General features: G+C 32.9%; 1 protein-coding gene across 1 annotated transcript; it reads left to right on the top strand.

Annotated features, from left to right (window-relative positions):
• The first annotated feature begins 3,657 nt into the window (after positions 1-3,657).
• On the top strand, positions 3,658-21,945 carry LOC129944388 (gamma-tubulin complex component 5). Its single transcript, XM_056053769.1, has 13 exons — positions 3,658-3,865; positions 3,928-4,353; positions 4,428-4,880; positions 4,938-5,268; positions 5,328-5,514; positions 5,584-5,792; positions 9,252-9,763; positions 9,827-9,964; positions 10,034-10,477; positions 10,544-10,772; positions 10,852-10,898; positions 21,504-21,617; positions 21,686-21,945. The coding sequence occupies exons 1-11, from the start codon at positions 3,782-3,784 to the stop codon at positions 10,893-10,895; spliced, it is 3,057 nt and encodes a 1,018-aa protein (XP_055909744.1). The 5' UTR covers positions 3,658-3,781; the 3' UTR covers positions 10,896-10,898; positions 21,504-21,617; positions 21,686-21,945.
• The last annotated feature ends 15 nt before the right edge of the window (positions 21,946-21,960 follow it).

The raw sequence follows: 21,960 nt of genomic DNA, 5'->3' as shown, positions 1-21,960 counted from the left end.
AAAAAACTGTGTTTTTAAGACTGTGGTTAACACTCAAAATATCTCGTAAAAATAAATTGTATGATGCTTTTGCAAAGAACAACTCTTTTTTTTTAGACAAAATTTAAATAATTTTAACAATAATTTCTTGAAATCCTCATTAGTTATGTAAAGACTCTATATGAAGTTTTAAAAAAACATTGAATTCAATTCTTTTATAGTTTTGAAAAATACTTAGTTTTTTTTTATAATAAGCGCACCCTTAAGGGGATATTACTACCCTTATTATTTAATGACACAGTGTGAGACCTAGAAAAGGGAAAAAGGGTTTAAAAGGAGGTGCACATTGGTTTTGAATTCCTGAATATTGCAATGGCTGGGAATGGGAAGGAATTCCACATATTTCCACATATGCTTATTTCGAATCAAACTTCAACTTGAACTATCATTTGCTCAAGTTTTAAACACTCATGTTTTCAAAAACTTGATACAATAGAATTGTTTAGACAACAGATTTGTTACAAGAACAAAACTTACTTTGAAACCATTTTGCTTCTTTCTGTTTAAAACCGTTTTAGCTTTACGTGAAATCTAACAACTTAAAAAGATTTTTTGAAAATTATATGAAAAAATGTGATATTTGAAATGAATATTGAAGAAAGGGAATACAAATTTAAAAAACTATTGCGGATTTTATTGAAAAAAAAAAAGAAAAACAATTTAGGCAGGTGCAAAAAGCCTTATATACGTGTTTTTCGGATTTTAAAAAGCAATATCTCGAAACCTTGTCGTAATACATTAATTTTTAATTCGGATTTTAATTAAGGTCACCAAACAAGGCCAGTAAGTAAACCTTGTTGAATAATGTTATTTAACATTCAGACTGGATTTTCCCTTTGATCATTTTATGCAACGATTATTTTCTTGGCCCATTTCCTTTATGTAACCGATTTCATATGTAATGAAAAAATTTTTCATTTCCAGCATAATCATGTCGCATAGTCATAAGTATTGGCAATTCTTTAAGCTAATATTATCTAAGAAAGCAACTTTTTTTCTCAATGTTGAATCAAAAACATGTTGAAATTTATTTATTTCGTCAAATGTGAAGAAATTGCTTACATTTTTCCGAGCAGTTTAAATGTCAGTGAATTTTTGAGATCATAATTCCGGGATAAGATACTTGTCTTAGCTTCAAGTCTTTTTTGTGTCAATCTGAAAGGTTTCTGGGCTCTTCTATAAGAACATCCACTTATATAAAAATGTTTGTTCTCATTAAATATGAAGAGCTATATACACAAAACGTCAAACTAGAAAGTTGTAGTGCTTAGATTCTTATTTAAATTTGTATAATTGGTCCGTTTTTTAAGTTAAAAGTGTTAACATTTCTTGACGTTTCAAGGTTCGTTAATTTAAAATCAATAAGGCAAAATTTTTAACAACCTATTATTAAGGGTTTAACAATTAACTAGTTAGCAATTTACTAAGGGACTATAAAATTGTAACCCTTTTTTCGTTTTCCCAACTAGTAAACTGCTAATTGCCTTATATTAAAAAACAAGCATCCAAACATGTCTAAAAAGTGACAGTTCTTGAAAATAAATAATTAAAATATACTTAAACGGGCCTAATAATTGGAATTCCCATCTGTTGACAGGATCATTCCATAAACTGCTTTTATAACAATAATTGTACTGATGTCATATGCACTTCGTAAGTTAGTTAAAACCTCTTCATCTTTTCATATCTATAGAAAGGTCGGCGATGTAGACTGTAAATACATTTTTTTTAAACAGGAAAAGGCGAATCCTCCTCCCCCTCTAACTATCATCCAATTGCACTTACGTCACTTCTTTCCAAGGTCATGGAAACGCTGATCAATTTTCAGCTTAAGAAATATATTGAAGAACGGAAGGGTCTTAATGACCAGCAGTATGGCTTTCGTTGCAATAGGTCCACTGGTGATCTCATGGTTTATCTCACCGAACAGTGGAACAAATCTTTACATCGTTTTGGAGAAAGTAAGATTATTGCACTTAAATGAGTGGTACTTGCATCTAGGAGACTGAACAACTATTTGTCCTAGGTATGTGCATCACAAACCACTTGTTGTGGAGTGTTCACATATTTGACATCGCCAAAAATGCTGCTAAGAATTTAGGTTTTCTCCGACGTTGCAGGAAGTTTTTTACCCCTTCTGATCTGGCTATAATTTACAAAGCTTTTATTCGTCCAAAACTTGAGTATAACTCTCATATTTACGCTGGTGCTCCAATAGCGTACTTGAGTCTTTTGGATAGAATTGAGAAAAGAGCTTTAAAAATGATTGGACATCGTTCTCTTACCAAGACATTTGCTTCTCTTGAACACCGTCGCAAGGTCTCATGTCTGTCATTGTTTCATCGTTACTTTTATAAACAATGCTCTATTGAAATAGCCAGTTGCATTCCTCCCTTTAAACAATTCAACCTTAATACCCGCACTGCTAGGAATGCCCATCAGTTTACCCTAGAGCCCAATTTCGGACGTAGACGTACTGTTAAGAACAGAGATTCTTTCTAAAGCCGCACTACACGAATGTGGAATGCTTTACCAGGCTCAATATTTCCCACGATGTGCAGACATTCAAAATCAATATGCATCGGTTTCTCTTTACTAATCCTATCCTCCTTTCCTACTAATTGCTCGCACTGTGATTAATCATTATAAGGGTATTCATAACCCCTTTAGTGTGCGCATAATAAAAAAAAAAAAACAAACAAACAAACATAAGCGAGTGCTTTATTTAAAAAAACAACATAAAAATTACCCATAAGTAAATATACATCAAAAACCCTCAACAAAATATTTGTCATCTCGATAATTGTAACAATAAAAAATAGCATTTTTTTAATACGAAGAATGACATTTCTTACAGTTTTTTAAAACTTAAATGAAAATGATCTAACATCTCAAATATCTTGAGAGAAAACAGCTTACTATTTAATACTTGATTTTAATTCCTAAAATTACAGTTTGTATTACAAAAACTTCCATTTGAATTTTATTAAGTATTCTAATAAGAAGTTATCATCTTCTTTTTTGTATATGTATTGTGCTAATTGGTGCTTTTAGAGATTAATACTTTAAAGTTTGAAGTGAATCATATTAAAAACATACTCATAACTTTCACCAAATATTGGAGAAAATTTCCGGCTTACCAAATAAATATGACAATAACTAGAATAGCACCAGAAACTTCAAAGATGCCGCCATTCGAACAAAGTTATAAATTTGTTGCTGAAAAGAATAGTAAAGAAGTTTTTAGACAAATGGCGTCTTTCTATTATCGATGCACGCGTAAAATGTTGATATTTTCTGTTAAATTAAGTGAGGATTTCAATAGAACAGACTTTATATATTACGGCTTTAAGAAACCGTAGTCATACAAAAATTGGTTCTTTTTCTGTTTCAAATAAAAACCGAATAAAAATAAATAAATTAAAAAAAAAGAAATAAAAAAATGAAAAAAAAAAACCTAAAAACTCATTTAAAACAAAACTGTTATACTCTGTACATTGCAGCCTCATTGAACAAACCTTATTAATTTTTAGTAGTTTCCTGTCAAACAACTAGTACCATTAAATTGCTCATCTAATTGCTATGTCATATTGTAACTGTCACTTCCGTACTGTTTTGTTTTTTGTTTCCATTATAATTTAAAAATATGGAAAAACATCTGTTATTTTCGTGATTAAAATCCAATATTTAAAATTTCAACTTTTAATATTAAGAATATACTAGCCAACAATAAAACGAAAACATGTCTCACAATACCCAGGACATCCGTCAGGAAATAATACGAGAAAACCTTCCAAAACTAATCCAACAACTAACCCAATTCGAGGTAAGATTTCTAAGAAACATTTCATAAATCATTTCAGAAATAAATTATTTTCTATTTTCAAGTCTACCGATGATAACTTCAAACGTTGCGAACAATTTGCTTTGCACATAATTAAAAATCATCGCAATTTAAGCGTCAATAGCCATGAAATCAAACGTAAAATCGAAGGAATGCAAGAGAAATTCCGGGTGGCCAATTATTCACAATACGCCGATCATCTCCAGCAGCTGTGTGAAGAATTGGTCAAACATCCACTTTGTGTTATGCACTACGAGGTCGATGTATCATGGTCCATATTGGAATTTCTGTTCAATTTAGCTTTTAATCCTGTGGGGGCTTTGCGTAAAAACAAAGATCAAATCGATTTGAATGCTTTGAAAGTAATCGAAGAGGATCATATCGACGAGGAACAGAAATTCTTGAAGAATCTACTGAAAGAGGATTTCATTGATGATTGTTGTAGTTTTAACTCCGATTCAGACTTAAGTGTGAGATTCTTAAATGATTGAAAAATCGAAAAGAAAAAAGCAAGTTCTCATGTTTTTATGTTTATTTTATTCAGGTTTGGTCAGATGAAGAAGACGAAAGCTCGTCAGCCGAAGTTAAAACCCTCCTCTCCATTTCGACCGATGAAAAAACCTCAAAAATTAAATGGCCTCCCAGTTGGAAACCTCCACAAAAAGATCCTCATTTTGAACAATTCGATGGAAGAAAGTCTAGAGATATTCTCAATTCGAGTGTGCAAAGAGATTGGTGGAATCCGTTGAATAAAACACTCCTAGAAATTCCCAGCACACGAACTGAGGCTAATTTTGCGCAACTATATAATTCGTTCCTAAGTGAAACGTCCAATAATCTGATCAAACGGCAGATCCTTTCAACTGAATCAGAACACTCATTGCTGAGGGAAATCATCTGGATGTTTAATTCTCCTCAGAATTGTAAATTCTTCAAGGTCACAGGAGAACATGATATTCAAGTGCAGGAAAATGTTTCAATTCCAAGCGTTAGTGTGGTATGTATCTAATGTTTACTTAAAAGACCTGAACTTCATTAAGTCGCACTCTTTTAGAATGGACTGAGAACTTACCTCGAAGAAGCTTTCATTCCTTACATACAAATGATGAATACTTTGAAGAAATTCATTGAATCCGTATACGTTCCCACTGAGTCATCAGCATCGTCACCCATAACTTACGAGTGTTATGCTGCTAATTTGGTAGATCTCTTGGAACCCATTAACAGTGCCATAACAGAAGCTGAAACTTCAATCCTAAAACAAGAATCTCAAGTTATTTCCACACTTATTCAGTTACAATTTCGCCTAAGAGAAAGCCTGTTGCTTTTGAAGAGGATTCATAACATGCATACTCAGGTTGTTCTCGATTCTAAACAATTTCCATGTAAGATAAGCTTTTACTTTATTTTTGTTGAACCATCATCATTTTTTTTTCATCTTAAGCTCATATTCTTAGTGCCCATTTACTAGCAGCTCTTTTACATATCAATCATAATTCAGAAAGTCCCGATGAAGCAAATCTATCGATATCGCTTTTCCTCACAACTGTTAAAGTCTTCTGTCATCTTATTGAAGCTTGGTGGAGTGATGGTCGATTGGATGATTGGCAAAATGAATTTGTTGTTGAAAAGTAAGTATTGCTCAGAGTAATGGAGACTTTTTTTAAAATTGTATTTAATATATTTTTTTTTAATTTTAGAATTGGTGAAGGTTCAGAAGTAAAAACACGTCAATTTACAAAAAATCGAGAAATGGCATTTTTTGTGCCATCAAATGTATCAACAATGATAACAGATAATAAGTTTATAAAACTTTTACTAAGTCATTCGGAGGAAGCTGGAAGTACTCTTAATTTGCTATATCAAATAAATAAAATTTCCGATCTGAGGAATTCCTTGGACATAAAAGGTAAGAAAATTTTAAAAACAAATTCTCGAACTCTCTAGTAAAAAATAAAAAGAACAACAACAAACATGTGCAAAATAATAAAAAAAACTTTTCTGTCACATAAATTGTTAAAAATAAACAAACAAAACATTGATCCGATATTTACAACAATAAAATATGCTACGAAAGACTTTTTGAATCGGTTCCCCTTTGCCTTGCCCACTAGAGTCTTGAACATTTAATTTGTATCAGAGGAAGATTGCATAATATAGACGACGAAAGCAGTCAAGAATCCCGTCTTCCCGACGTAGTCGAAGCAAAGATTGCGATATCTAACATGAAGCCTAACAAAGCCGCTGTAAATAGCTTAATACCGACCTTTTAAAAGCAACTGGAGATAATTTGGTTAGAAGCACGCACTAATGTTACTATAAAATATGATTAGAAGAAAGTTTGCCCGATGAACAGAATCTCAGTATTGAAAATAGAAGACCCTATACCAACTATAGTCTCCTTAACATCGCATTCAAAATTGTCTGTGTCGAAATTAATATTGGGGCTAGGGGTTACTGCAGCCCCGGGCCCCGTGGAAACGAGGGCCCCATCCCATTTAAAAACCAAAATTAGTTGACCCCACCAAATCCAAACTTGAAAGCTATATACCCCAAAAACTTTAAACCCATATAGCCCAACTCACAATTAATCCCATAAACTTTAAACCCACATAGCTCAACTCGCTAGTATCTCCAAAAGTCGTTGAAAAACAAATGATTGTCGTTTTTCCAAATGTTTATATAGCCCTTAGAATATTCGTAACAATACCTGTAGCTAAATGTGAACAGAAAGATCTTTCTCAGTCCTTAAAAGAATAAAAAATATGTACCGATCTTCGATGTTGGGTGAAAGATTATCATCTTTAACTCGTTTAGCAATCGAATCCGAAGATCGAATTTAATATTTTGATTCAAGATTTTGTAAAAATAAAATTGAGAAAAAAAAGGTTGTTTAATAATTATTATTTATAAAGTATACCTACTCATTTAATCTAATAAGTTGTAATTACTACATAATTTGATACTTTTAATTTTTTGAGTTTTGAATTTAAAAACGTTAAAAATAGCCCCTGATACATAATTAGCCCCGGGTAACAAAAATTCTTAATCTTATCGGGTGTTGGAGCACTTGGAGGATACCTTAACTCCTCGGCGCTTCGTCTCTGAGAGCGTGGACTCCTAGCGCCCCAAGTCATTAGGTTGCCTCGGTTGGGGTTTAGGACGCTCTTGGTTATGAGGGTTGGCTTTCTTGGGTTGTATATCTTTTTAGGGGGACTCAAATTTGCCCCCATTTTCTTTCATAAGGGCCTGAAACCAACCATAGGTCCTTATTAGTGTGACATAGGTCTTTATAATTGTGGCTTAACGACCAAGAAAATTCACAATCGATCAAATATTCACATTACAGCAGAAACTGAAAAAACCCAAGAACATCAGATCAAAACCCACTACCTTTTCAACGGTTTCAAGAACGCATATGACGAACTGTACTTTCGATCAGGATGACCATGGACAATTAACGCTGCTCAATAAACGTTGGAAGTAAATCAGTAACTCAACTGAACCTTTTTGATTTCCAAAAAAGGCTTTAGCAAAGGTAATACGCTGTGCAGAGCTCCCAAATCAACTCTAGAGGCAAAATTTACTTAGTTTTTTTTTTTAAATGAACTTTCGATTGAATCAGCAAACTTTCGAATCAATCGAATCTCAAAATAAAATCTTCTCGAATACGAATAACTTTCGATTGAAAACGAATCTCAAAATAAGGGTGACTGTCTTTTAAAAGTCGGTCCAATTACTCTCATATGCTGATGACATTGACATAATCGAAAGAACCCAGCGTGATGTCAATAGGACGTTGGTGAGCTCCGCTATGAACGATGAAAACAGCACCAGCGCTGAGATCAAACGAAGAATGATTGGTCTTGTGTATAGAAGGTGAGTGGAGGAAAATATGGAACGAAAAGCAGTGATGTGACTTAACTAGAAGGATAAAAGTCCAACGCCTAAGATGGCTGAGTCTAGTAGAGCGCATAAAAAACAATACTACTCCGTCCCGTAAAGTTTTTAAATCCACGCCCTCAGACAAAGCAGTAGATGAAAGCCATAGATCAGGTGGCGAGCCCACGATTTTCTGTAAGGTTCGATTAGTATAAATTGGCTGGCCGTGATGGAGTAGGTCATACTTAGACCAATTTAATGGCCCATTGCGATACCACATGAGTCTTCAGGCTTTCTTCAAAGCTCAATGAAACTAGTTTGAGTCCTTTAGGAAACGTGAGAGGCTGATTATATTAATATGATTGATATCGTTATAAAAGAATTCTCATAGGTAATTCTTGCGATTTTGAGACAGAGCAGGGCATGTACAGACCAGATGAAGAACTGTTTCCTCCGGGTGTGAAACCGATTATCGAGTTTATTATGCGATCTGCTTAGAGATAGCAAGCACCTTGATCACCTTAAATCTAGTGTAAGCTTGATTTACCTGACCCCTGGTTCTTGCCTTTTTCGTAGCGTCCTGCATTAGCAATTGGTAGGTAGGTAGAAATGGCGATCTCAAGGCAACCTAGCCTGAGATCCAATTAGCGCTTTAGTGCGCCGTTTTGATACCAAAAACTCGTTTGACCTGTGATAGAACGGGAAACATTTATAGAGAAGCTTTATAGCGCCATTTTGTCGCATTGAGAAAAAAGATTAGGTCTCTAATCTTTGTCTCAGATAGCTCATCAAGTACGTGAAAGAATGCTTTTCCAAAGTATTTCATTCTAGTGTTTGCCAAAGCAGACATTTTCAGAGGAAATGGATTATCGTTTCACTTTCTCTTTGGTCACTACAACTACGACAAAAGGTTTTGTAGGAGATACACAACTTCTCCGCATGAACTCCTATAGGCCAATGTCCGGTACAAACCGCAACAATCCTGGTGATGTCTTGCCTTGGCCTGCATAGAAGATCGTTTGTACGGGTTTTATTATAGGTGGGCCATATCTTCCTAGATATAATGCAGTTGGGTAAATTGGTATGCTTTCATTTGAGAAATGTGGTATAATGATTTGTACTGTACTATTCCTGCCTTACAGTTTCCTGGAATGTCTCTATGGCCCGGCACCCAGCAAAGGTTTATATTAAACCGTTGTGCCAGATTCATCTGTAAGACTGCTCTTAAACCTAAACTTAAATTAGTTATCCATACTTTGGATCACTGACTCGGCTATGGTCCTGTTCAGCAGGAGCTTATAATGTTTGGTGAGGTTTCTGGGCGTAAAGAGATGATAGATGGCTCCGTATGTGCCATCTAACAATCAAATTGGTATTAATGCAAAATCTAAATTATCGTCGATATTTTTATTCCGACCAATTTGTTGTTGTTGCATTCAACCTTTCCTTGTCTTTGGTTTTTCTTAACATAACATTTTTCTTTCAGGTAAATTGTATGATCAATTTATTGAAGAAGTCTGGGTAAGGATAAGAGAATTTAGCATTTCACAATCGACAACACCGTCCACAAGTCCAATTCCAACTGCCGACGACGATATGGAAAAATTAAATTTGACGGACGAATCACGCAAAACATTCGAATGCCTTGCAACCAATGATGAATTCCTACTCATGGCTTTTGCATGTAATTTAGATGAACTCAGCAGAGATTCCACAGAAAAGTCAGACACTCATCAACACACCAAAGATCCTCCGCCAGCGTTAAAAATATTCAATGAATTAAGTAGAACCTCTCAGATTATTCTACCCCTTGAAGAGATAATTCTTACCTCAATGACCCGAATATTAAATGCACGTATTGCTTATGCTAATCAATTTGTTATAAAAATGTACCTCGAAGAGTTTGAAATTAAGAAACATTTCCAAAATATCCGAAAAGTATTACTGTTTGAGTGCAGCGATTTGATGTCATATTTCTATTCAAAACTTTTCGTACAAGTAAGTCTTCATATTATTTTTGAGGTTCTGAAAATTATTTGTTTTGTTGTTTTTTCTTCTAAGATAGAATCTGAAGAAAGTTGGGCAAATCCTTTTCTGTTGAGTGTTCAACTTGATGATATCATGTGCTCGAAATTCCCTGAACTCTCATCATTGTTTCGGGTCGATATTAAATCGACTTTTAGATCTATAACACCAAAAGTAAGATATTATGCTTTGTTTGTTTTGAGGATTCCTTTTTTGATGAGGTGTTATTTATACCTTACCTAGGTTACAGAAGCTGTTGATGAAATAACAATTGGCTACAACATCAGCAAAGAGCTTTTGCATGTCATCACAGAGAAATCCCTCGAAGAGTACAATAAAGTGTTTAGATTTCTTTTGAAAGTTAAATGGGGACTATGGGCTTTAGAAAGTCTACACTTCCCGCAATCACGCAAACGTTCCGTGCCATATGCTCCATTCGAAATGATTGACTTGATAATGCGAAGATTGGAACAACTTCGTTTTTGGATGATCTACTCATTGCAATGTATTCATTTTCATTTGATGACCCATGTCCTACAATCGATGGGTCAACAATTAGATGAGAAATTTGATAAATGTTGTCATATCAGGGAAATGCTTAGAGTTCATGATTCCTACATAACAACTGTGTGTGATCATTGTTTTTTGGGAGAGACATTTAATAGTATCAAAGTTGGAGTTGAACAGGTATGAACAAAAATATTTATATTAATTGCGATTGTAGGAGAAAGTCTTTATAAATTCTAATTTCAGCTTCTTAATTTGGTTTATATAATTCGAATGGAATGGAATAGTTGTCTGAAGGAAATTGATTCGAAAAATATGTTGTCAGTCGGTTCGTTGTCGGATGATGAGCCTGAAAGTTCTACAAACTATGTGGCTATTTCTCAAATTGATGCTATTGAGGTTACATACATAAGATGTCATCAGTTTTTGGCCAATACTCTCAACAACGAAGTTTATCTGAATCAAAATAATTTCTGTAAGTATTTGTAAACAAAATTTGTATTCAACATTTTAATGATCTAATGAATCTATTTTAAACCCAATTTTACTTACAGTGTCAGGGTTGAGTGCGGCATTTAATTCAAGCATACCATACTAAAATGTAAGTATTTATTTTGATGGCATTTATTTGAAGTGTTTAAATCTTTTTTGCTGCTTTGTCTTCACGAAGTTCAACCACAGATAAAGCAGTTAAAACGTTTACATCATATTCATAGAGAAGATATAACCTATAGCAAAAACCTTATGATGCAATGTCCCATTTAGGGTTTGATCATTAAAAAAAAACAGAAATAATTCTTAGGTACCTTAGCCTCTCTCTAGAGAGAGAAAATCTCTTTGCTAATCAGTTTGCCACCATTTCAATGCTGCCTCAGAGTGTTACGTCTCTGACTGTACTTGGGAGCATAAATAATTGTATGTGACCGAACTTTTTTCGCATCCCCGCTCTTGTTCTGAAGAGCTGCCCTTTAACGCTGGCAAAACCACTGTGTAATCTTTTTCATCTATCCTACTTTTCAAGACTTAGTTTAGTTTAATTGACTTCTTTATTTCTTAGAATAATAACATTTCATAATATTAATTTCTAAAGCCTAATTGGTATGGCCTATTTGGCCGTCTACCAGAGTGACATATTATAATATGAATTCGTTGAAAAAATACAGAAATTGTTAAAATTTGTTTTGTTTACTATTTTATATAATTAAAAATCTTCTTCAATAATAGCTTTTCTATAAAGCAGTGCTGTGATAACATAGTTGTAAAGTCCATTCCATCCCTCGTCGCCGTTGAGTATGCTGAGCATTTCTCCCTCTTCCAAGTTGTGTTTGTTGAAGTATCTCAACCGAATTTCAATCAGAACAGGACATATTGCAATAAAATGAAATGTATCTTCACGCGCTTTCAAGTTACATAGACTACACAGTAAAGGCAGATCTGGTCATCAAACTATCGACCGATCGCACTTACGTCCCTTCTTGTCAAGGTCATGGAAACGCTGGTTAATTATCAGCTCAAGAAATATCTCGAAGATAGAAAGCTTCTTAATGACCGACAGTATGGTTATTGTAGCAGTAGTGATAATACATCCATCAAAAGAAAGGTATTTTAATGGTCACCCCTAACTGCAAGCCAAAAGCTTCTGCGAGCTCCAGGTTTCAGAAATATTGGTGAAAAGGTAAAATTACAGAATTTCGACCCAGCTCATCACAAATTATCTTGAGATTAATGTTTTCCTCAACAAAGCCTCGGAACAAGATGCCGTTTTCACTATAATAAAGAGCATCGACCCACAATGTTGCATCTGAAAAAAGATTTTTTTTTTTAGTTTTCCGAAAAAAAAACCAACAGCATTTTTAAAACTAGTATTGAATGGAATTTAGTCCGAAAAACACAAAATAAATCCTGATGTGCCACAGGGCTCTATTCTGTCTCCGGCAATCCGGTGGAATCAAAAATCAAGTTGAATGTAATGCGTCGAAAACTCAATGTCATGTGCTGTGGTAAAAACATAACCTACCACCTTTGTCACTGTCCATGAAAAGCAATTGCCTTAAGGAGCCTACACTTGGTATGTGTAACTCCAAACACCTAACATAAGATAAGGCAAAGATAAGACGTTTGCCTTTCACTCTAATTTTAAACCTCCGACAGAGTTTGGTTCTCAAAAGCTTCAAAACCCAAAAGATCCTTAATAAAATCCACTTAATAAGTTCTTTGCACTGATCTAAATATTATCTATAAAACTTATATACGTTGAAAGCTTGGGTATAATTCCTGGCTGGTACTACTGTTACTTACTTAAGTCTTTTGGACATTATTGGACAAAGGGCATTTAAATTGATAGAACACCGAAGAATAGTTTTTTGTTACACGCTTTTTACTGTAATGTTTTTGATTATGATTTAGAGAAATAGCCAGTTGTTTTTCTCCCCCAGGCCTCCTGCCTAGTGTAGATATTCGTTCTTTACCCGTACTTAAATGAATGTGGAATGCTTTGCCTTTTGCCACAATCTATCCTATCCCAGTCATTGCAATATTCAAGAATTAAAACAAAAAACCATGCACCGACACCGCCTTTCAAACCGTCTTTCTTTTTCCTAATTCCCACACTGTGTCTTATCATAAAAATGGTATCAAAAATCCCCTTAAGTGTGTACTTATTATCAAAAACGGACGATTTTAAATGACCTCTATTATGTCATTCGCATTAAGTAAGATTTGTATACTTTTTATTTTAAAAATATTTGATAGATTTTGGCCCCAACCGAAAATGCGTGCTTTTGGTATTGATTAATCTCATTTTCTTTGCATTAAAAAACTACCTTTCTTTTTGTTAAATACAAGTAAAAACATTAACTTCTTAGATTAAACAAATGAACTTCTTAGAATTCCCATCAATTTATCCTTGAGCTCAATTTGAACATGCTATAAAGTATAGATATTTTATTTTTAACCGCACTTACAGAATGTGGAAAATCTTTACCCAACTCTCTGTTTTTCCCTCCCATTTTTATGTATCCTCTTAAAACCTTTTCTTTTTACCTAACCTCGTTTTATCCTTAAACATGTTCAAATTAGTAATAAAGACATTAAAGGGTGTGCAAATGATACAAAAGGTAGAAAATCATTTTCTTTTAAAGAGCCCAAAATATAGGGTCTTTTTGGCGCGTGTAGATTTTGGCGCCCCGTGACGGGCATTGTGTTTTGGTAACATCTGTACAATCTTGTTTATTATTCAGTTGCTTATGCCAAATCATCACGACATGTGGTTCCAAGAGGACGGCGCTACGTGCCTCACAGCAAACGCAACGACATCTACACAACATCTATCCGCCCTTATTGAAAAGTAACTAATGTTTTCAATGAACTGTCAAAAAAAGTGTTCGACACAACACAAACTGCAATTCATTATCACCTCACAACTCACAACTTTCAACTCAGAGCAAACATGTTTTTTGATACCACTCATTTCTCGAATCCCAAAATCTTATAAAATCTTAATGTTGCTCTCTTCAACGTTGAACCTCTTCTAATAATTACAATTTCCCAAGCGTTTGTTTTAAGTCGAATACTCGGGTAGTCGGGTAACTATGTATGCATAAAGAGAGCAAAGAAGTAATTCAGTCTGTCAATCTATGAATTTAATAAGATTCCTGAAATTTCAAAATAGACCCCCCCTTTGTTTTATGTCGTATTCACGTTCACATTTGAAAAGTACAATAATTTGTTACGTACATATTTCATTCATAGGTCATACGGGAGCAATGTAACCATCCTATGTTTTATAAATTGACAATCCTTGGGGATTTTTACAAAAATACACTATTGCCCTAGATAGACCCACCTTACTTTTGAAACCTATTTAATTATATAATGATGATGGTTGCAAACTTTTAAAATATTACACACACCGTTTGTATGGAAGAGTTATGGATTGAATTTGAACAAACAGTCAATCCTTTTGCAATTATATTAAATTATAGGCCAAAGAAGCAACCTAAAGTCGTACTTTGTCTAGCTTCGAAGAAATATAACCAAGGCAGGAGTAATTACTTTGTCTCATAAATACAAACAACTATGCAACTTAAGGCAAGAAACTAAATAACATAAGCAAAAACCTCCCTCACATCCATCCAGACAACATAAACAGCAATTCAATTTTAATGTTCCAAAAACCACCCTCAATTAGTTCACAATAAATAGCATAATGTTAGTCAACACGAACCGAAGACCGAACCATCATACCTTACCAGCTTACCTTCTACCTTCTACCTACTATACTCGACTCGTACTAGAAATACAAATAGAAATAGAAAATTGTCCAGAATTTTCACCTCATTCTCGTGATACCACCGAGTATCACATTCACATCACATCACAACTGAAGTATTTTGTAAATTTAAACAAAAATACCTTAGCAACCGCATTTGGTCAAAACCAATATAGTGTAGAAATAGATAGATAGTTTTTGTTTATTCGAGAGTAGGTTTAAGTTGCGTTGTTCTCGGCAATGAAGAGTCAAAATCAAAAGACTGCTACTATAGAAGGTTTAACTTTTTAAAATTGTTTTTTTGTTTTTTGTTGTTGTTGTTTTATGGTGTCTCTTGTTTAACAAAAAAAAATAAAATTATATTATCTTTTATTTCCTTAGAAGTGCGTCACAGTTCGAGTTTGTTTCTACAAATTTTCTTGTGGCTTAATGTGTATCTTTTTGTGATTTGGGCACTAGCATATGTTTTCTTTATTCTGCACAATGTAAGCAAAACCATTTTTATACCTATACCTTAAAATACATGTAACTATAAACAAATATAGAATTTATTGTAAAAGATAAGGTTTGATTCATTAAATTTTTGTGAATGAATTTCTTCATGATTGAGTGCGTGTTTGAAGATACTTACTGTCAAGTATCAAAGTAGTAATAAAGTTTTGTCTTAGAAAAAAGTTATTTTCTATTCATAAGAAGAAAAAAGGGTATTTCATAAAAGGAGTTTTGAAGTGCTATGGGTAACTATTTAGTGAAGATAAACAACCAACTTCGGTGTTATGTGCCATTTGTAGCTAACCCAGTGACATGAACTTGGAAATAAGAAAACTATTATAACTTATATTTGGTTAATTTATAAATTGCTGTGAAAATGAACTCAAATTTAAAGTAGTGAAATTTGCTCGGCAAAAAAGTTTTATCTTGTGTAGGTAACTATTGGAAATGTATTATTACGTTGATGCTTTAGATTTTGTAATAAGTGGTCTAAATGGCAGTTATCTTTCTTGAATAACTTTGAATTTGCTTCAAAATAAGTGTTAGGGAGGCGCAAAGGTTAACCATATAAGATCGAGCCAATTAGACACTCGTAATCTGAATCTTTCGAGTCGTTAGGATGTCAGAATTGTCGAAAATTCAATTGATTCAGTGGGCTTTCTAGGAAGTGTGTGTTTCATTGACTAGAGGCCTTTGGGAAGAACTATGTTCACATATTCTTTCCCCATATTTGCAGAAAGTGTTATTTTTTAATAGGGGTGGTTCAAAAAATAGTTAAATCAGTTTATTAAGAATACCTAAAATATCCGTTTCGATAGTACCTATTTACTTTTGATTTTTTTGCTCAACATAATCATACCTATTACCAATGTCGTCTCATTTTTTCGACGACTATCGTTTTCTCTGTCGTGTCGTTTTTTAAGGGGCATTCCAAAACTTCTTCGACGTGACGAATTTGTAGCAGATGTTTAAACGATGCAAAAGTAACAAACATCTGTCAAAAAGAAAAAAAAGTCTAAATAAAAAATCTGTTTAACAAATGCGGTTTTATTTAATTATTGGTAAATAAATAAGTTATTAAAATGATAAGTGTAGAAATGTTTTACAACACGAGTAGCGATAGTGATGATGATGAGAGGGTGGAGTGCGAAGTTTTGCGTCTGAATCTGCATTTGTAGCCTTAGTTCGTGTTGATGTATGTCCGGATGTAGTCGTCAAAGTATTTAAAAGTAAATTGGGCTTCTTTTCTTCTTCACTTTTAACTTAAAGCCGGTCCAAATCTTATTAAAGCAAACATTAAAAATTGGTTTACATTAATGAAATAAGCGATTCAAACCTTTTGCCAACCATCTCTTACTAGAGGAACCTTGTTGTTCAGCTGCTCAGTTATGGAACTCCATTCCCTTTTTATGTCAGTTTTGTTGATTCCCTTCAAAAATCCCCTAGCCAACTGCTCGTTGCTCTTCTACGAGAGCCTGAAACTTATTCTGATTTGTTAATTTCACCTGCAAATGTGAACAAATATTTTTTTTTTATTTATCGCATATAAAGTACTAATAAATTCCATAAAATAAATTATTTAACAAGGAAACTTGCAGTTTTGCGAACTTCCATTTCTATTTCTTCGTCGTGAGCCAATTTTCAAACGGGAGATACCGTCGTTTTTTTTTCATTGCCGACGTTTCCTTTCGGCTTACAGAATGCTGAATGAAAGCGTTCAACACACTTAGCGTTTACACACGACAACAAAACGAGTGACAAAAGTTGAAAACGACTTATGGGGTGCAGTGTCGTGTCGTATATTTTGATGTCGTTTACGGCATCGGTAATAGGGGTGAATGTAGGAGTTTAGTTCAAGACGATGAATAACATTTTCTGAAAGGTTTTCTTTTGCTGATATTTTAAAAGTAGTTTTCTACAAATCGCATTTCGATGATTTTTTGATCACCTTAAAATCAAAATACATAATTAACGCAAGTTTATTGATTCTTTCTTCTTCGAAAACGCAAGTTCCTTAGAAACAAATGATTTTCCTTAAATGGATATTAGTAAACCTATCACCATTTTGTAATCACATCTCCGGCACAAATATGCTGTTGACCTGTGTAAATTTTGTGAAATAATTTTGTACTATTCCTGTTTTCCTATTAAATCCTGAGCGCCATACGCTCAACTAAAAAGTTCGTCATGGTACACGTACCGTATAATACGTGCTACTTTAATTAGTAGTATTAATAATTATTTAAATAAGAAAAAAGTTTTCACGTTTAAATTCCCATATTTTGACACTTTCACTAAAATTATTAGAAGACTTATTTAATGGTGCTTACTCAAAATCCGTTTACAATTTTTCGAAACGATTAATCATGAACCTATTCCAAGGACCCTTAAGCAAAACAGCAGTGGGCTAAGTGGGTTTTTAAGATGAACTAAAGAAAGTATTGCTTTCCTAAAACACATCAAAGAGAATTAGAAAAAAGTGGCTCCAGGGATTCCATGTGTGTCACTGTATCCTTGCCCCAACAACGTAAACCAAAAAAATAACAGTAGTATCAATACAAATTGTTTGGTCAAAAATCGAAAATTTAAATTTCCGCAAAAAATCCCGAAAGACTTCCTAAAACTTTTACTTACTACATATGTAAACTACTGTATGTTTTGTATTCTTTAATAAAATTGAACTGTCATTTTGATCATTACGTTGGTAGAGAAATCGAAAAAAAGTGGGTCCCTAAATTCTGCAGCCCAAACCATTGGGTCCATTGAGTTCAAATTTGGAAGTGAAAATTTTAAGCAGATTCGCGTTAAACGTTTTTAATTTTTTTAAAGACTAAAAATAATGGTAGTCTTTTTTATAATCACCCTTATTTTGAGATTCGTTTTCTATCGAAAGTTATTCGAATTCGAGAAGATTTTATTTTAAGATTCGATTTAAAAAAAATAACTGCGTAAACTTTGACTTTCGAATTTTTGTGTCGTTCAGATATTTTCTGGTGAATAGCTAAAGAAACATATAAGTTTTAACAATTTTTATACGATAATTAAACGAAATTTTTGTTATTTTATAAAGGGCACAGTCACATTCTTATTCAACCAATAGGGAACAAAAAGAAGTCTTAATAAGGTTGATGGAGGGGAATCTAGAGGTAGCAAAGAGTTTTTCTGTAAACTGTGTAGATGATAACCGGTTTTAGAAAAATTTTGCCGTGAAGCGCAATAGCCATTAGAATTAAGAAACAAAACTATTGCCATTGTTTAATTTGTCCAAAATAAGAAAAACTACACCGATTTGAAGTTTATAAACTTTGATTGTTTTCATTTCAATTAAAAGTGTGACCATGTGTGACGAATATACATAACATTTTAAGCGGTATAAACACAACATGGAAATTTCTTTATCACTTTATCAACTTCACTTAATTTTTCAATTCAGAAACTGTTAATCTCTAACAAACTCTGAATTAAAAATAAGATTCTTCGAAAAATTTAAATTCAGTGTGGTAACACTAAATCAAATCAAAACTTCAAATCATTTAGAACAGCTGATCTCGAATATAAGATTAATTTCGGTTAATTTTCTGCAATGAATATTTTTCATTCGAATCTCAAAATAAACAAAATTCATTCGAACCAATAGAATTAGTCACTTGAATCAACATTTCGTTCGAATCTCAAAATAAGCATGAATAAGAAATATAAAATGAAAATATTTTGTATTGCTCCAAAAAGGTTCTATCTCAAAAAAGAGAAAATATTTGGTAACGAAAATTAAATGTAAAACTTATATTAAATAACTCCACAAAATTGCATACTAAAAATATATTTAAACTAAGATTGAAACATTTGAAAACGAAGAAATTATTGAAGTCAAAAACGATCCTGCTCCTGGCGCAAAATTTCGCTCACTTATCTGACAGCACTCCATGAATTCATACACCACAGGTTACTTGAAATAATTCAGAAATCAGGAGGCAGAACACAATGCTAAAAATTATGTAAATCCATTCAATAAAACCATTATTTACCTAAACCATAAGGTTTTTTGTTATGTTCTTTACTTTAAAGGGCCTTACAGGTAGATTCATGGGCTACAAAAAACAGGTACTTTTTATTACCTTCTTCGGGAAACCCCCCATAAAACTTGTATTTATCATCTAAATCCAAAATTATTAGGCGTGTACCATCAACTGAGCGTTCAGTGAGCGCTCAATGTCAGATTGGCAGAGGCAGAATCGTTTTGTGGGACAAGAATCTCCGTACAAACCTAAGCTGTCAAAAACATATGTTGTCAATTGTAGTTTTTGATGTGAATTTATTAATTTTTTCTATTGATAATTGATAATTCTTTGTTACTTTTGGATAAAAAAACTATTAAAATGGATAACAAACAAGAAAAAGTTTTGCGTCAGTAGTAGTTCTTCAGATAAAATAAGAAATAAAAAAAGGAATGAGGAGCATGAAAAGATTTTGATGGAAGTGAGGATGTATCGATCAAAAGATATTGCACCCCGTCGACCTCAAAAATTTGCTGAACTTCTTCACTCATGTTAATTAATTTATAAAAATGTTTAAATTTTATTTCTTTTCTTAGAAATTATTTAAATTAAAAATTATAAAATTAGACAAATGGCAACTAAACAGCTGTTTTGGGTGAGCAAGCAAATTGAGAAATGAATCCATGAAATTTTTGTCTCAGAAATCTCCGCAAAAAATCTCAGTGCTCAGCTGAGTTTTTTTGTCTAACTTTAAAAATAGTTGAGCGCTCGGAGCGCTCAGTTGATGGTACACGCCTATTGTTAGCAATATAATCTTATTAAATACCTCATTCATTATACATTTGGGTTTTTCAAAAAAAAAACTTAAGGGTTTGAAAATATCATCAAACAAATAAACGAAAAAAGCTTGTCTCTTTTCATGTGACACGAAGTGTATGTACGAGTATGTACATATATAGTCAAAATTAATTTAAAAAAAAAAAACGCTCTAACGATTTTCGAAAAAAAAATTCTTACACCCCAGATTTTTTTAATAAATTGAATGGCATTTACATTTTTTATGAGAAACTTATTTCCTTGCTAAATCTTAAAATGTAAGTTCTATTTGTAAAAGAGAGTCTTTGGATACAGGAGCAAGTTTGTGCGATCCGGTGTTACACTTTATTTATTTTACTGTAGTGGCTTATAAATTATTGCTTGATTTGACTTGGATGAAGTAATAATCGATTTTTGGCCAATTTATCTGCTTCTTTATTTAATTCATTGACACTATGTCCTGGGTGACCAAGTGGAGGGAAACCATTTTGGCTTTGCTTAGTAAACGTAACTTCCTACGATACTGCCAGTGGTGATTTTTGTTGAAGAGAAAGATCTTTAGCGGCCTCTGCAGTGTCTTTTAGAGAGGTGATTAGATTAGTTCAAATACATACAAAATAAATTTGATATTCTAAAGAATATTTAAAGAAATAAAGTAATTTGTAAGCAAGACATTTTAAAGAATAATTTTCTTTATGTCTTAGACCGATTTTATTATTTCAGATGTTTGAAAAGTAATATATTCTAATTTTTAATAAATACAAAATCGTTGCACCTTACATAATAGAAATTCTGCCTTCCATTTATGTCTGTGCAAAAGCACTGCATCCATTTATGTTACTTAAATTCACATTTGGCTTTTTGCCATATAAATTAACCACCATTAGTATCATAACAATAATGTATTGCACAAGAGGATAATTTCAAATTTGAATAAATTATGATTGATTTCCTGAATTTCAACGAAACCTTATGCTGTGGGGGTGGTGATGAAAGTGAAAAGCATTTATATCATCGTAAAACGGAAATTACCTACTTCTCTAAGAAACTAGAACGAATGTATACGAGTAGGTAAATGGATTTACAAATCGAAATATGAATATATAGCAATATGCACCATAATTTGCTTGTAGGCTTATATTTATGTTTCTTGTTAAAAAGTATGAAGGAAAACAAATATTGTGCATTTATAATGTTTCATAGATTTTAAAGAAAAACGGTTTAGAGTTTACTTAACAAAGAAAATGGAAAATGATTATAGAAAAGAGAACGAAAATGAGAACGTAGGCGTTCATTATAGACCAAATGGCGACAGTGGGATACCTTAGTTTGTAAGGTTAAAGATTTAATGTCATTCAACCGAAAGATCTGTGTAGGAGATAAAAAAGTGTCAATTCAATTCTGGTTGCTTATTATAAATAACAAATCGAACTTTCGACTCAAAGCGAACGATTTAATGATCCAAGATGTCTAAATACATTAAAAAAGGTCAACAAAGACATTCTAAAGGGCCATTGTAATTTTGAAGTGATCGTAAAAATGAGAATTGCAAAGTATGCAAGTTATCTCAAAAAATGTTTTTAAAATGTGCATTTATCATTTATGACAAAATTAATATTTTCCCTATTTGCAGGCTCATCGTGTTGAAACGAGTCAAGTTATTTTCACATCATTTGGCTACTCACTTGCAGTAGTTTTTGAACTTCTTCGCTTATTCCTCGGATATTCTGGGAATCTTAAAAGAAAGGTTAATAAATCGAGTCATGGAATAATTACAATTAAATAAATCTATTCATGTGTTATCTTTCCTTTCAGCCAATTGATTTGAGTGTATTTCTAGTGGTATCAACAATTATCCAAACCCCAATTCTTCTATATCTCACTTTATTTTTGGACACACAACTTCACATAATAATACTTGGATGTTTAATATTATTTTGTTTGCTATTCGAAGTGAATCTCGGGGCTTATACTTGGCGAAGAATGTCATCGCAACAAAACAATTTGCAACGTATCAAATTATTACTGGCAGAGAGAAAGGAGTTGCGGAGTATAAACAACTAATTTAGTTTTCTTGTTGTTTTGGTTTA

This window comes from Eupeodes corollae, chromosome 2 (genome assembly GCF_945859685.1).
Source record: "Eupeodes corollae chromosome 2, idEupCoro1.1, whole genome shotgun sequence".
Classification (NCBI taxonomy): Eukaryota; Metazoa; Arthropoda; class Insecta; order Diptera; family Syrphidae; genus Eupeodes; species Eupeodes corollae.
This window is presented reverse-complemented; position numbering and strand designations above follow the sequence as displayed.